Below are 15,726 nucleotides of genomic sequence, written 5' to 3' on the forward strand. Positions count from 1 at the left end.
AAAACAGCGGGTGTCTCCCGCTGCGTCACGCAGTCTGTTCGGCAGCAGTCCATTGTAACAAAGCCCCACCTCCTCCTCGTCCGTGATAGACGGAAGACTGAACATTGCTACAATGCTGGGAAACTGTATCAGTGTTCCTTCTATAACAGACGAGGAGGAAGCGGAGTTTTGTTAGTGGACTGCCCCCGAACATACTGCATGACACAGCGGGAGACGCCCGCTGTTTTAGTTATTAAAGGTACAGCTCCAGATGGGCACAGTGATGCTGCATTTCCCACCCTAGGCTTATACTGGAGTCAATATGTTTTACCAGTTTTTTGTGGTAAAATTAGGTGCCTTGGCTTATATTCGATTCGGCCTATACTAGAGTATATACGGTAAGCTTGCCATACATTATACAAATTTCTTATTAAATGTCTTATTCAATTTTCTTTTAGATATACCTTCAACTATGTAGGTCAAGGGCCTACCTGATTGCAGGCAAATTGAAAGTGTTTAGGTTTGACCTAGATGTTTTGGTACATCTGGTGAAAAGTAGACAAACTATGCCCTGCCCCAGTTAATATACTTCCCTTGATCTCACTAGCAATCTTCACCTCCTAGAAGCTAAAATCTTAAGACAGCTGTGCCTGCCAAGTCTCCCCTATAGCCCGCCATTTGATAGAGCAGGTGGCTTTGTCACTGGACCTATATAGTCTATGTGGAGCAACTGTGCAGGTGATATTTTGGCTGCTGGGAGGTGAAGACTCCAAAAAGCCATGAAGGTAATATTAAGGAAAGGTATGTATATTGGTTTCTACCACTTTTTATTAACTGGTATGAAAAAATATACCTACTTTTGTATAACTGATATTGCTTGTGTGTTTTTCTGTCATTGGTGTTCCACTGAAGAGATTTCCATTCACTTCCTGCCTTATTGATAAAACTAGAAGTGAGAGCAAATCTCTTAAAAAAGGGAAATTTACCTTCTTATAGTGTCATTGATTTCACTTTGAGTTCCTGTGACAATATTTATGAATATTTCACATATAGGAGCTCAGACAGGACCCTATGCAAACTTGAGTTCCCACTAGAGTCAAACTTTTAGATTGCTTTTTTAACAAGAGTACGGATGTGTATAGTAAATGTAAAACTTTGCTGACATTGTTCCTATTTGTGGAAGGGGGGTTACAGTTCTGAAAGATCTGGCCCATAGCTTGACACTTTACTCTCATTACTTTACAACTATAGAGGTTTGGCTTCATCTACAAAATATTGAACTGAGTATTGCATCCCTTTTGAGGAATAATATATCTTCCTCAGTAAAAGCGTTCCACTTCTCTAATTATAAAGTTACCTTGACCTTTAAATGACTAACTGGGGTAGTTTGAACGGTGAGTTTACACCAGTGCCTTGCAGTTTGCCCGCAGCCGGTTTGTGCAGTTTTAAGGTGGCTCCCATTGAATTATAATAGACTGTGCGTTTAGATCAGTACTGTATGCTGAATCTGCACTTTCAGTAAACGCACGTTCTGATAGAAGCAATAGGAGCACACCTAACTCTGCAGGTAAACTGCACATACAATTTTGCTGTGGCCAAACTGTTGCATTGGTTTGAACACGCTTTTAACATCCATCTGCCTAACAGTCAATATCCACTTTCCAAAAATAAAGTCATCAAGGCCAAAAAAAAAAAAAAAAAAACGAACCGCCCAACAGTTTTGCCATATCGGTCATGGATATGGACGTATAAAAGGTCAAGTCTGAAAGATTCTTGAATTTTGAAGTCGTTCCTTGATATGGTCCCAGTGACAAGCCACCAAGAAAAATGAGAATGCACACAGAATAAAAACCTGACCGGTTGTGTAAGCCTTTCCTTCTCTATCAGAATGGGAAAGAAAAACAAAGTTCATATTGTCTCACCTTTTTTATGGGGTTATAATTCAAACATTCTCTCATAACTGGTTGAGGTAATCTAAGATTTTGGACTAGTCAATATCTTTGCTAAGTTCTCTGTGCAAAGACTGGTGGACAGCCCAGTATGTCAAAGCTTCAGAGTAAATGTTGGTTTGTGTTGTGTTTTTCCAGTATTTCACATCTCTTGACAACATGATCTGTGTTCTACAAAGTAGTAAAGGAAATATGTCCAAGGAAAGCTTGTATAGCTCTGTGCATATCTAGTTTAATTGTGTAATGGTGCATTATCACAGTTCTCAATGGTTATCTACACTACAGTGTCAAATTGCAGAGAAATGTAACTTTTCTGCTTATTTTCAGCTGTTGATTGCTCTTTAGTGGGAGCATAATGTAAAACGCGACAATAATTCTTATGTTTTCAGTGCTCTACAACAGATTCACATGTGACAAAGTCATGAAATATTCGCAGCATATGTGCCTTGTTGTAACCCTGTTCTTCATTCCCTTATTCATTAGTGATGTATGATCTGCAAAAAAAAGCAAGCCTACACAATGTGTGTGGTGTGTGTTGTTTTTTTTTTTTTTTTTTTTGTTCAAACCTTCACCTGCTTCTTATTTTCTGTGCAGGTGGCTCGTAAATTGGTCATTCTTGAGGGTGAGCTGGAGAGAGCTGAGGAGCGAGCTGAAGTGTCTGAGCTGTAAGTTTTATTTTTTATTTTTTTTCGTTTTGCACTAATCTTTGGATATTGTTGGTATATTGGACAAACTTGCTGTGATGCATACTACCACCATCCGTGCTTCTTTACAACAATATTCCTCAATAAAAATTTACCGCAATTTTTGTTTTCTTACCACCATCGGTCAAAACGTTCCTATCCTGATTCTTTCACGCTCAGAAGAGGGAGGATTAACCTCACCGACACGCAAAAAAACAAAAAAAAAAAAACGCCAAGAGCTCCTAAACTCAAGTTTACAGTGCCTTGAAAAAGTATTCACACCCCTTGTAATTTTCCACATTTTGTCATATTGCAACCAAAACATGTAAAAAAATGTTATGTGATAGACCAACACAATGTGGCACACATTTATGAAGTGGAAAATGATAAATGGTTTTACATTTTTTTTTTTTTTTTTTTTCTTACAAATATCTGAAAAGTGTGGCGTGGATTTGTATTCAGCCCCCTTTATTCTGATACCCCTAACTAAAATCTAGTGGAACCAATTGCCTTCAGAAGTCTCCTAATTAGTAAATGGAATCCACTTTTGTGTGTAATTTAATCTCAGTATAACAGCTGTTTTATGAATCCCTCTGAGGTTTGTTGGAGAACCTTGGTGAACAAACAGCATCATGAAGGCCAAGAAACATACCAGACAGGTCAGGGATAAAGTTCTGGAGAAGTTTAAAGCAGGATTGGTTTTAAAAATAAATCCCAACCTTTGAACATCTCACAGAGCACTGTTCAATCCATCTTCCGAAAATGGAAGGGGTATGGCACAACTGCAAGCCTACCAAAACATGGCCGTCCACCTAAACTGACAGGCTGGGCAAGGAGAGCATTAATCGGAGAAGCGGCCAAAAGGTCCATGTTAACTCTGGAGGAGCTTTTTTTTTTTTTTTTTGTGTTGGATGGTGGAGAGATGGGGATTAGAACTCCTGTCGGTTTTTATTTCTGTCTGTGACCCCGTTGGGGAGATTCACCCTCTCGCTTTGTCCTGTTTACCATTATCATTGAAAGTAAAAAAAAATCCCAAATTTTGGGTTGTCCACAAAAAAATTGCCTTCTTGTACAACGTCTTAAGATTACAATAAACACTGCATTGTCTGGTGTTTAAAGCTGAATTTTTAGCTAAAAATGGTTTTAACCTTTTTTATAGCTTTAGTGACCAAACTTCCCTGTAATAAATTTGTGTCCCACTTCATGCAGGCAGCTGGATCCAGGAGAAATGTGCATTGCACGGATGCCTGCCCGTCTTCCGGTCTCTGAACTTCAGGCACTGCAATGGTTTGGTTTTTTGGGCTGAATTCAATAGAAAAGGTGCCCAACTGGTACCCACCTCCTCTGAAAAGTTCTTTCGCTACTAGAACATTTTTCAATCGAGGGAGTGGGTACCCATTGGGAGTTTTTCTGTTGAATTTAGCTGGAAACCCAAAGCTATTAACCACTGCAGTATCAAAGTGTCAAAGCCAAGAAGTGGATAGACATCCCTGCAGTGACGATTTCTCCAGGATCCAACTACCTGCACAGCGAGGGACATATTTAATTACAGGTAACTTGGGTCACCTAAAGCTTTAGGGTTTAAAATGTGTGTTTTTTTTTTTTTTAGCTTTTAAATATGTCCGCATTTATATGAAAACCAGTTGGGGATGTAAAGAGTAACAAAAACTTTACCCGTGCAATTCATTTGTTTAATTGCTCTCCACTATTGAGCCCGGTGTTTCAGTTTGTAAAGTGTATTTAACCCCAACAACAAAAATGTAATGTATTGCAGCTTACGACCCGTGGTGGCTGCATTTATTTATTTTTTTCTTCAAGTTTTTTTACTTGGTAACCATGCCAGTAACACACTTCCTGGCCTAGGGTGAATGCCTAGGGTTACTGTACTGTATGGAGGAGCAGCATGGTCATCCTAGAACAAGACTAAAGAACACTTCCCCTCTTCTCTTCCTCCTACCTTGGGTGGGTATTCAGTAGACTACAGAGTGTGCTACCAGCAATGCTGATGGCAGTCAGCAAAGAGCAGAGAAATTTGAGGTTACTGGATTTCTGCAAGGAGTGACAGGTATATTTTTGCACTTGTCACACAAACCTGCTCCGTGGTAGAAACCGCAAAGATGAGCAAATATTAAGAGGCTAAGGCTCCTTTCACACGGACGATACGATCAGGTCTGCCTGCCAGTTTTTTGGATGGTCCAAGTATTCCTATGAATTGGTGGGTGTAAACAGACTTGTGTACATGTAAACCCACCACCTACCTCCAATCCATTCCAGTCCGCTTAAAAAAAACAAAAAACAAAAAAAACAGGAATCCATCCCCCTCTGTCTAGGTAAATCAGAGGGCACTCGGTTTACACCCAACTGCCTATAGAACAGAGCAGGCTGTCTCTGCTTCCGCCCTGCATAAACTGACAAGACACAAACCTGTCACCCGCCCTGCTCTGCTCAGGAGATCGGCGGACGTATCCCCTGCTGAGCAAAGTGGATTGTTAGGGTTTGCATACACTGTAGGTCATATAGAGGAAAAAAAACATTTTTTATTTATATTTAAGTACATGTGCCTGCTGGATGTGGAAAGTATATTTGTTAATTCCAGTGCTGTAATTTTTTATTTTTTGCCATTGAGAATCATTTTCAGCAATGCTGGTGGTTCGTCTATCTTGTATATCCTATCTTAATTTATCGACCAATTTTCTTATATATAATTAGATAAATTCATTTATAAAAGTAATATTTTTATGTTTTCATTTCAGTAAGTGTGGTGATCTAGAAGAAGAACTGAAAAATGTAACGAACAACTTAAAATCTTTGGAAGCTCAATCTGAAAAGGTGAGTAATGCTGATATTGCATGGTAGGTATGTTGTCCAATACCCAGAAAAATCAACATTTTTTTTTGCCTGTGCTATAAACTATTGGTGAGCATAATTTTTAAAAATGTTTTGTTTTTTTGGAAGTGAACTAATTTTTTATTTTTTATGAACTGGTTATCTGGGGGGGGGGGGACAGTTTTTTTAATTTTCTCTCACTCTTTGCTTGCAAAATTACTATTCCAGTTACTGGAAGGATAAGTGCACCCTGCATACATGTCACAGTACAATGTACACAGATTTCTGATTCCCTCTGCAGAGACAAGAATCTGTTAACCTTCCTCCTGACTTGGAATCCACTAATATTGGACTTCCATCAGCAGAAATAAGCTCTAGTTTCCAGTTTTTAGTACGAGTTTCAGGAAGGTGGCTCATGAGACTGCATGGTAAAGTACACTGTATGGCCAAAAGTGACCATCACGCTTACCGTATAAACCTACTTTTTCAGCACATATTTTTTTTTATGCTGAAAAAGCCCCCCTCAGCTTATACTCGAGTGAGGGTGTAGCCTCACAGTGCCCATCTGCTGCTGTATTTTTTGATAACCAAAACAGCGGGCATCTTCCGCTGTCATGCAGTCTTAACTGTTCGGCGGCAGTCCACTGTAACAAAGCCCCACCGCCTCCTCATGACAGACGGAACACTGATTCAGTTTTACATTATTGTATCAGTGTTCAATCTATCACGGACGAGGGGGGGGGGGGCTTTGTTACAGTGGACGGCCGCCGAACAGTTAAGACTGCATGGCAAAGCGGAAGATGCCCGCTGTTTTGGTTATCAAAGGTACAGTTGCAGATTGGCACAGTGAGGCTGCACTCTATATTCGGGTCGGCCTATACTAGTGTGTATATATTGGATATCTCATTCCCAAAGAAGTGGCATTCAAGTTCATTGCAAAGTTTAGGGTTGAGGTTAGGGCTCTGTGCAGTCTACTTTGGTTCCTTCATACCAAACTCCTCAAAGCATGTCTTTTTAGACCTGACTTGGTGTACATGAGCATGCTGAAATACAAAGGGGCTGCCGCCAAACTTTCTACAAGATTGAAAGAGCACAATTGTCTAAAATTAGACCTGAGCACCTTTTTTTTTTCTAGCTAGTCTCACAAGAAAAAGTTGCCTTTTTAAATACTGTTTGAAGAACAAGAGTAAATACATTCTGCATTCTCCCCATTCAACAAGTACAATCGCTTTGTTACCAGGAAGTATGCACCCATGCATAGACTTATAATGACGTGTTATTGTATTTTTGTCTTTCTAGTATTCTGAAAAAGAAGACAAATATGAAGAGGAAATAAAGATTTTAACAGACAAACTAAAAGAGGTAAGACAGTGGAAGGATGCATTGTTTATGCAGTACACGGTGGTCTTGTTTCATACACATATTCTCAGATTAGAAGTGTATTTTCAGTGCCAGGATTAAAAAAATAATACTAAGCTTGACTGAACTTCTGATGATGGGGGAGAAAAGGGTGTTAACATTTAAAGAGAACTGTTTTGAAAGTGTGGGGGAGTGAAGGGATACCTTTTTAGCTTCTGTAGAATATCCGACCACTGAGTACTTTCTTGTGCACTCAATTTAGTTTAATCCTATCTCCTTCACAGGCTGAAACCCGGGCTGAGTTTGCAGAGAGAACAGTTGCCAAACTAGAAAAGACTATTGATGATCTTGAAGGTAAACCATTTTTACTATCATGGTGTCATGTGTATTTTCTTCCTGAGTAAGAAATGGCATTAAAGCAGATCTTCGCTGCATCCAAGAACCACAAACCAAAAATCTTTTTTAATTTTTATTGTATAAAGGAAACTCCCCCATCCACCCATCCATCCATCCATCCATCCATCCATGTCTGCATGCTTTATTTTGTTTAGAAATCACTTTATACACCCCCTAGCATTTCTGGCTGTGGCCATCTTCAGTAAGGGCAAATGATTAATGTAGCATTTACTTCATGGAATCTATCTGCCCTTTAGCGCACGCATGCAGGAGAAACCAGGAAGTAACTAAAGAAATAAAAAAATAAATAAAAAAAAGTTTAAGTAAATATGGTTACTTTCTTATCTATGTACTAATGCTAGCAGCATAAGGATTAAAAATAATCAATATTGTATGGGAACGTGAATTTTTATTTTAAGCGGCTAAAGTTGTATGCAAATCTTAACTTTTCCTGTAAAACAAAAGAAGTTGACCCTTCCCCTCTTGCTTCTTGTGCTTCTCCTATTAGTCGGATAGAATGATTGTCTTATTTAAGAGAAGGGTAAAAAGGGAAGCGCCACCTGAGTGCAGTATTAAAATGTATGTTTTAATGACACAACGTATGATTACACGACAACCAAAATAAAAAAGGCTCATCTGTTAGTCAGTGGTCCATGGAGATTTCCTCAATTTCCAATCTGGGTGGGGCTGCAGATGGATGATTATCGGCAGAGAGTACTTCCTGTGGCAATCAGGAAGACGCTGGGGCCGGCATGGAACACTTCCGGGGGAGGGCTTCCAACAAGGAGACAAGCTTGTGCTAGATGGGTGGATAGGATATGTGCTGCTCCTTCAATAGGCCTGGAAAGGAAGTGTCAGCAGTGTGGTATTTATATGCCTGTGCTGTGGGACAACAGGTCCCAGCATAGGTTAAAACCGCACACTGCTGAATAATACTTGGAGGAACACATAGATAGGCCGCAACTGAGAGGGGGATGGATTGGTAAAAGACAATATAAAAAGTTATATGGTGTGCAAATAGTCAAACTGTGGCATACAAGTAATAGCTCGGCACTGGTCTATCATTTAAGAAACCGTACTGAAGCTTAAGGATGGGGCCAAGTTTGAAAATATTTAAAATGACATGTAGCTTTGTCCATGTCTGAAACTATTAGTGATTTTTAACATTTGTGTTTTTACCGAATGAAACTCGGCTAATGTATATTCCATTGTATGCTTAACTTAAATTGTCAGATTAAGACCAGGTTTACTTTTAAAGTCCTGGTTTAAACCATTTCATTCATTCCATATATTTCACTTTGCATATTCGTTAGTGGAGAGCCCCAAAGAAACCTTTTGGGAAATTGTCTATTGACCCCAAGCAGAATTCATTGGAGGAATTTTAGTCAGGTTATGAGCATTGATTGATTGAGATATGATTGAAAATTAAAAATTGCAACCTTTCTTCCTTCCCCTGACACACAAAGCTATGAGTCTGTCATCCCAGCACACAAGGGACCGTGTTGGTGATGTAAATGCGCAGCTCAGTTTACATGCAGGTAAGGGTTTTTATTGTAGATGAGACAGTGCATGTCTCTTCTACAATAAAATGCCTGCCTGCTTGCAGCTTACAACAGAACATTAGTTCCGCTTTAGAGTAGAAGTAAACCCTCCTATTGTTTTCAGCCAAGAAAGCTGCCATCTTGGCCTTTGTTTAATCTTCACCTGCCATGAATGCTGCACATGTGATCAGTTAGGACATCAGCCATTGGATGGTTTTGACAGTTTGGTTGAGAGCACAACCAGTGTGACAGTTGCATTCCCGTCACTTGCCAGGAATGTCACTTTTTTTTAAACTGTTAAATTGATGGGTTTGTTTCTGCTTTAAGTGGTGGTATCTAAGTGTTGGTCATCTTTAACTGACTAGTGTAGCCTTTATTACACCACTGCCTTCATCTTTCTGGCATCCATCTCTCACACAGTATCCTTTCTTACTTTTACCATTAAAAAAAAAAATTATCCTGAATACTGACATGAAATTGTGTCACCTTTTGTAATAGTGTGTCTTTGTATTCATTAATTTTGAATGGTGTCATGGACAAACATCAAAGGGATTTTTAAAGCAGAAAATGTGACTTTCACCAACCCTTCACATGGTGGTTAATCGTCAAGCACTCTCATGGAACACACACACACACACACACACACACACACACACCAGGAAGATTCACCTGCTGTGAGCTGAAGATCTGGTTCGCTGCTTTATAAGTATTCCCTATAGAAGGGGTCTCCAAACTTTGTACACAAAGGGTGGGTTTACTGTCCTTCAAACTTTAGGAGGGCTGGACTGTGGCCATTCGAAGTAGAAAAAGTCCCGACATCATTGAGACAAAAAAAACAACGCCCCATCTTTGGTGTCGGTGGGAAGAATTGTGTCCCATCATTGTTACATAGTTAGTCAGGTTGAAAAAAGACACACAAGTCCATCCAGTTCAACCTTAAAAACAAATAAATAAAATAAAAAATAATCGTACAATCCAGATACCCAATTTTAACCCCTACAATTGATCCAGAGGAAGGCGAAAAAAAACCCAGCAGAGCATGCTCCAATTTGCAACAGCAGGGGAAAAAAATTCCTTCCTGATCCCCCAAAGAGGCGATCGGATTTTCCCTGGATCAACTTTACCTATGTTAGTACCCAGTTATATTATGTACCATCAGGAAAGTATCCAGGCCTTTCTTAAAGCAATCTACTGAACTGGCCAGAACCACCTCTGGCAGGAGTCTATTCCACATTTTCACAGCTCTAACTGTGAAGAAACCTTTCCGTACTTGAAGATGAAATCTCTTTTCCTCTAGACGTAAAGAGTGCCCCCGTGTCCTCTGGGTTGACCGTACAGAGAACAACTCAACACCAAGTTCACTATATGGACCCCTAATGTATTTGAACATGTTGATCATATCCCCCCTTAATCTCCTCAAGAGTGAATAAATTTAGTTCCTCTAATCTCTCCTCATAGCTGAGTTCTTCCATGCCTCTTATCATTGCTGTCATTGGGAGGAATTGTGTCTCATCATTTAGTATTATTGGGCCCCATCATTGGTGTCATTGGGAGAAATTGTGCCCGAGAAATTCTGCCACCATCGTCGGGAGAAATTGTGCCGTTGTTGGTGTCATTGGGAGAAATTGTGCCTCAAGGGTTGGATAAAAGCAAGCAAACGGCTGCAGTTTGGAAGACCACTGCTCTATAGTTTTACTAAAACTAAAGAGCTTTCTTTCCCCAGCATGGCTTTTGATACAAAGCCCTTTTACTTGGTTGTACAAATAAATAAGCTTTCCATGACCACTTATTTAATAATATAATACTGAGAGGAGAGCAGACAGTAATTAAGTTCTTGGAGGGACTCAAACCAGGGACACAGAACTGCAAGGCAGATGTACCACTTTGGCTGGTCCATAGATTTGTTTTTTTTTTTTTTTGTTTGGTCAGCCAGAGGGCTCATCATGTTACATTTGCCATTCTAAATATGGGGGACTTTGCCTTTAAACTCTATTGTATATCTGAAGTGTTAATTTTACCTTGATAGATGTTACTTAATATAACCATTACCAACTTAAGTAATAATTTTGTTACTAACAAAAACCACTACAGTACTGATAATCGGCATTCATTAGTTTGCCTACATAAAACTACTGAACACTGATTACTACTTAGTTGCTATAAGTCATTGTACTTAATTTGCTTTGGATTATAATCTGATATTAACACCAAAGCATCTAGTATGATCAAAAAAAAAAAAAATGTATAATTTTCCATGAGACGTGTATAAAAAATCTGTAATGTTTTTCTTTTCTTTGTTCTTTTTCATGCTGTCTCGCTTTATTCTTCATCTATATTTGGTTCTTCACCTGTCCTTCCGAATCATTCCTGCTACTTCTGTCTGGTAGATGAGTTATATGCCCAGAAGCTCAAGTACAAAGCTATCAGCGAGGAGCTTGACCATGCTCTCAATGATATGACATCATTGTAGACCCTCTTTGGTTTTATGTGATGTGGCTTTTCTGTTCTGTCAGCTACTATTTTCTTTGAATTTCCTCACTGCTCTCAATCTCTCTAAGAAATAAAAGTCTCTGCACCTTTTAAATTCTATCTTTTTTCTTTACTTGTGTGTTCTGCATGTATGAATGAGCAAACGCTATAAAAGGTGAAGGTTTTTAGTTACGGTATATTTTTGATAAATTAAGCAAACCACATGGAGTACCCACTACTATGGGTCCATGTGCCATGTATCTATCAAGACACCATTTTTGTTTTGGTTTATTGCTTTTGTTCAGGGTAGCTCATCATTTTGACACTTTCTAACTTGATTACATATATAGAACTTATGTTCTGCATGTTCAGACAGGGTGCTTACTAAAGTCACCAAAGTTGTATTAGTTAAGTATAGCTTCTTCCTATCTTTCCAAACATCCAAAGACCTTGATAGGGCAGATCTTTTAATTGCTATGTCTTCGTTTCAGACAATTTGGCTAATGCCAAAGAAGAAAATATGGGAATGCATCAAGTTATGGACCAAACACTACTTGAACTCAACAATTTATAATCGGAAGTGAAGAAAAAAAAAACCTGCACATCATTCCTTCTTAAAGTCTTTCATTCTCATTTATTATCTCTTAACATTCCAGGGGAAAGCAGCAATAAATGCGACCAAATATTTTATTTTTTAAAAGAAACCATTCACAAACATGAGCTTTAAACCTCATTGTGCTGTGCCTTTTTTTTAATATTTCTTTTTTTTTTATATGCTAAGGTCCCATGTACATTACTAGATTAGTCACAAATGTCTTCAGTGTTTTTTGTCTCCTATGTTATTCTGTTACAAGACCACAAAGTGTTGAAAAGCTATTACAGAAGTATGGGAAGCCCAACAAATAAAACAAAACTAGGAAAAGTGTTATTTGTAACAATGTTATGGTGGTTATTGTGAAAATATAAATTCTTTATTAAATATGGCACATTTTGGATACAATGATCTGGTTCTAAGTCAACATTAATGCTTTCACATTCAAAGATACATTTAAAGCGAAACTTTACCCAATGGTGAAGTTCTGGTTGTTTGCATTCTTTTTGAGAGGGGAGCGGGTACCTGGTCTTGACAGGTACCCGCTCTGACTTCCAGGGAAGATCGCTGCAGAGATCTATGAGTATGTTCGGTCACCCCCAGAATTTGTAGCTGTTGACTCTTACATTTTTTTTTTGTTGGGGGGGGGGGGGGGGGGGGGAGGAGGAAGGTTGGAGCTCCTCCTTTAATGAACTGAAATATTCAAACCACTTCAGTAACATTCCTAAGGCCCCTTTCACACTGACGATCCGTTCAGGCCCGCCTGTCAGTTTTTCAGGTGGACCTGAACGGATGCTCCATAGAGCTCTATGGAGCGTCGGATGTCAGCGGTGACGTGTCCGCTGACATCCGATCTGAAAAAGTGTGACGGAGGAAAAAGCTATTTTTCCATCCGTCATTGGATTGGGTGACGACGGACACTGCGGTCCGTAGTCATCCGATCTCCCATAGGGGAGAGCAGTGCTGTGACAGGTCTGTCCCTGCGCAGTGTGCAGAGACGGACCTGTCATCTCCCTGCTCAGCGGGGATCAACTGAGTGATCCCCGCTGAGCAAACGGATATCCACGGGGCGGATCAGCACTGATCAGCCCCGTGTGAAAGGACCCTAAGAAGTTTTATTGGGCACCTAAATGAACCCGTGTGCAATCCAGAACACTGACCACACTGAAAGGTCATAAAACTTCCATAGTACAGTCAACATTAGAGCTGTGCAATGACTGTTCCTGGGAATGCATGCTCTGAATATACTTGCCACTTAAGAGATTGCACTGTTCAGTTACTTAGGAAGTTGACATGTTGCATGTCTAGCCAGGACTTGCATTGACCCAGTCAATAGTTCTCATGTCACATTCTGGGGACATATGGGACTGATCCCTGCAGTCAACACAGGCTGGGAGATGAAGAAGCCACTTACAGCCCAGTAAAAAGATTACTGCACTTGGCAGCTGTTTTATTCACCTACTGTAAAAGGGTACCTCAGTAAACACGGGCCTGAGGCACCAATCAAATGCATTACTATTGCCATAAGCATAAACATGCACATTCTGATGATTCAAGCATGCACATTTGTTCCATGACTGTAAACATTCCTACATGCTCAGTCTATTCATGTTATACTTGGGGCTAGGGCAAGACAACATATAACAACTCACAAAGACTGGTCAATTTAATTGCAATCTTTAGATTTACTATGCAGTGTGAGGACCCAATGTTGTTTTTTTGCATTGTAATTGGTCAAACTAAATGAGATTATTTGGTTAGATTGTAACATTTGTAGGGCCAGCCTTATTCACGCCATTATGCCATGGCCAACTTTATTTACACCATAAGCTCATGAACCAAGAATGCATTTAAAAGATATTTCAAATCCAATATGGCAAGTATACATATGCAAAAGTTTTGACATATCGCGTTTATAAAGGTTTCTTTATCGTAGATCATGGGACACAGAGCCTTAAGTAATTAATGGGTTATAGGCCACCTTCAGGTTTTGGCACTGGTAAACCCAATCAAAGGAAGTTTACTCCCCTATATAACCCTTCCTCCTTCCAGGAGCACATCAGTTTTTTCGCCAGTGTCTAAGATGTTGGTCACTAGTGAAGAAGTGCTCTGAGGAGCTCCAGGAGGGATTCATGCTGGATTTAAATTCCTCCATAAAAAGAAGCCAGATGCATCCAAAACTGCCACTGAGGCCTAAAGTGGATGGTACCTGGGACCTCGTATCCGAAGCACGAGGGTTTGCCTGTAATGACTTTGTAGGGCTGTACCCCAGGTACCTAGGGTTTAGGTCTTCTTACATTACCTCAAGCTTGCTGATGGGGTGCTTATACAAGGCAGTTGGAACCCGTTTTTAAGGACCTAGTCCTCGAAGGTTTGCTAAATGTAACCCGCCATGATGGGTGAAAGTTTGAAAGTTTTTCTGTTAGTTCAGCAAAATCCTGCAGCGAGGACAAGGTAACGGAAGAAAACTTGGATATTAAAAACATATATGCACTTTTTCATTTACGGAAAAGTTGTCATGCCTTAAAATCTCCACTAGATGGAGTCTATGCACATACCTTACTCTGTTGTCTCATTGTTTTGCTCAGTTCCATGTCTGGCTGCACAGAGTGTGGAAGGAGATTTTGCAAGGTAAAAAATATGCAAAACATTTCTCCTTTTCTTCCCCTGATGTGCCAGAGGGTTAGGGGTACAGCGATGCTGCACCTCCCTTACATTACCCCCCCTTCCGCCTTGAGGGATGCGGAAGGTACTGCTATTTTACTGCTAAATTTTGCTACTGTGGCTGTAATTCTATACATGTCTGTGCCTCACTGCAGGAGGCTCCACTGCCCCTCAACCCCCCCTCGTGTTGGGTCTGGGACCGGAAAAACACCACGCTCAGGCACCGGAAAAATGTTAAACAGGGATAGAATTCAGAGGGGGCAGGGCCTATCGCAGATGCCGTGAAACGTCCATGAGGACGCATGGCAGGCTAAAAACGTATAAATATACAGCTGTGTCAGTCTCTCTCTTCTGCCGATGAGGAGGAAACAAGATGCCTGCACACAGGGACACACGAGCTGTGGAACCCATATGGGTTGCAAAGCTGGCATTCCTGATACAGGAAGGACCCTCTTTTTCCAGCACTAGGCTGAACTTTATAGCAGCTTTAAAAAGTCATGACTATTTTCAGCGATTTAGTGCAATGTGTATAGCGCCTTTTTGTTTTTCTCTACTTGGGACTATGCCTGCCAAAAAAGACACCACAAAAGAGTAAAGGTTTCACCCCCAGGCACTGGGATTTCTACCTGTATTTCCATGCTGTCATCCTTGCCTGAATTACAAATTATGGCAACTCTGGGTGAGCCATTAGAGCAATCTCTCACATCTCAGCACCTGTATACGTGACTAAAGATGCCCTATCCACCTCCCTTCAGGGTCTGGAAGAAAGATTAGTGGCTTTAATCGCATCCTCCATTCAAATGGATAGGAAGCATACTAGGTCCCCTCCCCCGCTTCAGTTTTGCAAGGGGAATAGTGGGAACACAATGAGGTTTTACCCTCAATCGATCAGGAAGAGAAAAAAAACTGATGATTCTTCCGCAGAGGAAACAGCAGATGAACCTTTTTCAGCCTCTCAAGGCTGAAAACTTGCTGATACAATCCTTACAGAAATGGTTCGTTCCACTTTCATGCTGCCTCTAGCAGTCTCATGAAAACTTGGCTTCTTCTTTAGGTTCTTTAAAACCTTCCCACCCTTTGCATCTATTTCCTGCACATGCATTACTTGAATGGCTTATTTTTGCGGAATGGGATAAACCGGATAAACATTTTCTCCTTCCTAAGAGGTTTTCAATTTTCTATCCTGAGATCTAGGATGGAAAGTACCAGAAATTGACACTGCGATTTCCAATGTGAATAATAACTTGTCCTATAGACAATGCACAGAT

The 15,726-nt window shown here is 40.2% G+C and overlaps 1 protein-coding gene across 4 annotated transcripts in view; it reads left to right on the top strand.

The window, feature by feature from the left end:
- Window positions 1-12,202, top strand: part of TPM4 (tropomyosin 4) — a 106,001-nt gene extending 93,799 nt beyond the window's left edge. For 2 of the 4 annotated variants that reach the window (XM_077475950.1, XM_077475952.1), the window contains 5 exons: window positions 2,523-2,593; window positions 5,365-5,440; window positions 6,737-6,799; window positions 7,081-7,150; window positions 11,121-11,317. In XM_077475950.1, coding sequence (XP_077332076.1) covers window positions 2,523-2,593; window positions 5,365-5,440; window positions 6,737-6,799; window positions 7,081-7,150; window positions 11,121-11,203 — 363 coding nt within the window. In that variant the 3' untranslated portion in view covers window positions 11,204-11,317. Of the gene's footprint in view, window positions 1-2,522; window positions 2,594-5,364; window positions 5,441-6,736; window positions 6,800-7,080; window positions 7,151-11,120; window positions 11,318-11,693 lie in introns of those variants that run through there. The other 2 variants (XM_077475949.1, XM_077475951.1) reach the window with 1 other exon arrangement.
- Window positions 12,203-15,726: the final 3,524 nt, after the last annotated feature.

Source organism: Lithobates pipiens, unplaced genomic scaffold (genome assembly GCF_037356315.1).
Source record: "Lithobates pipiens isolate NorthernLeopardFrog02 unplaced genomic scaffold, aLitPip1_a1.2 Scaffold_13, whole genome shotgun sequence".
Classification (NCBI taxonomy): Eukaryota; Metazoa; Chordata; class Amphibia; order Anura; family Ranidae; genus Lithobates; species Lithobates pipiens.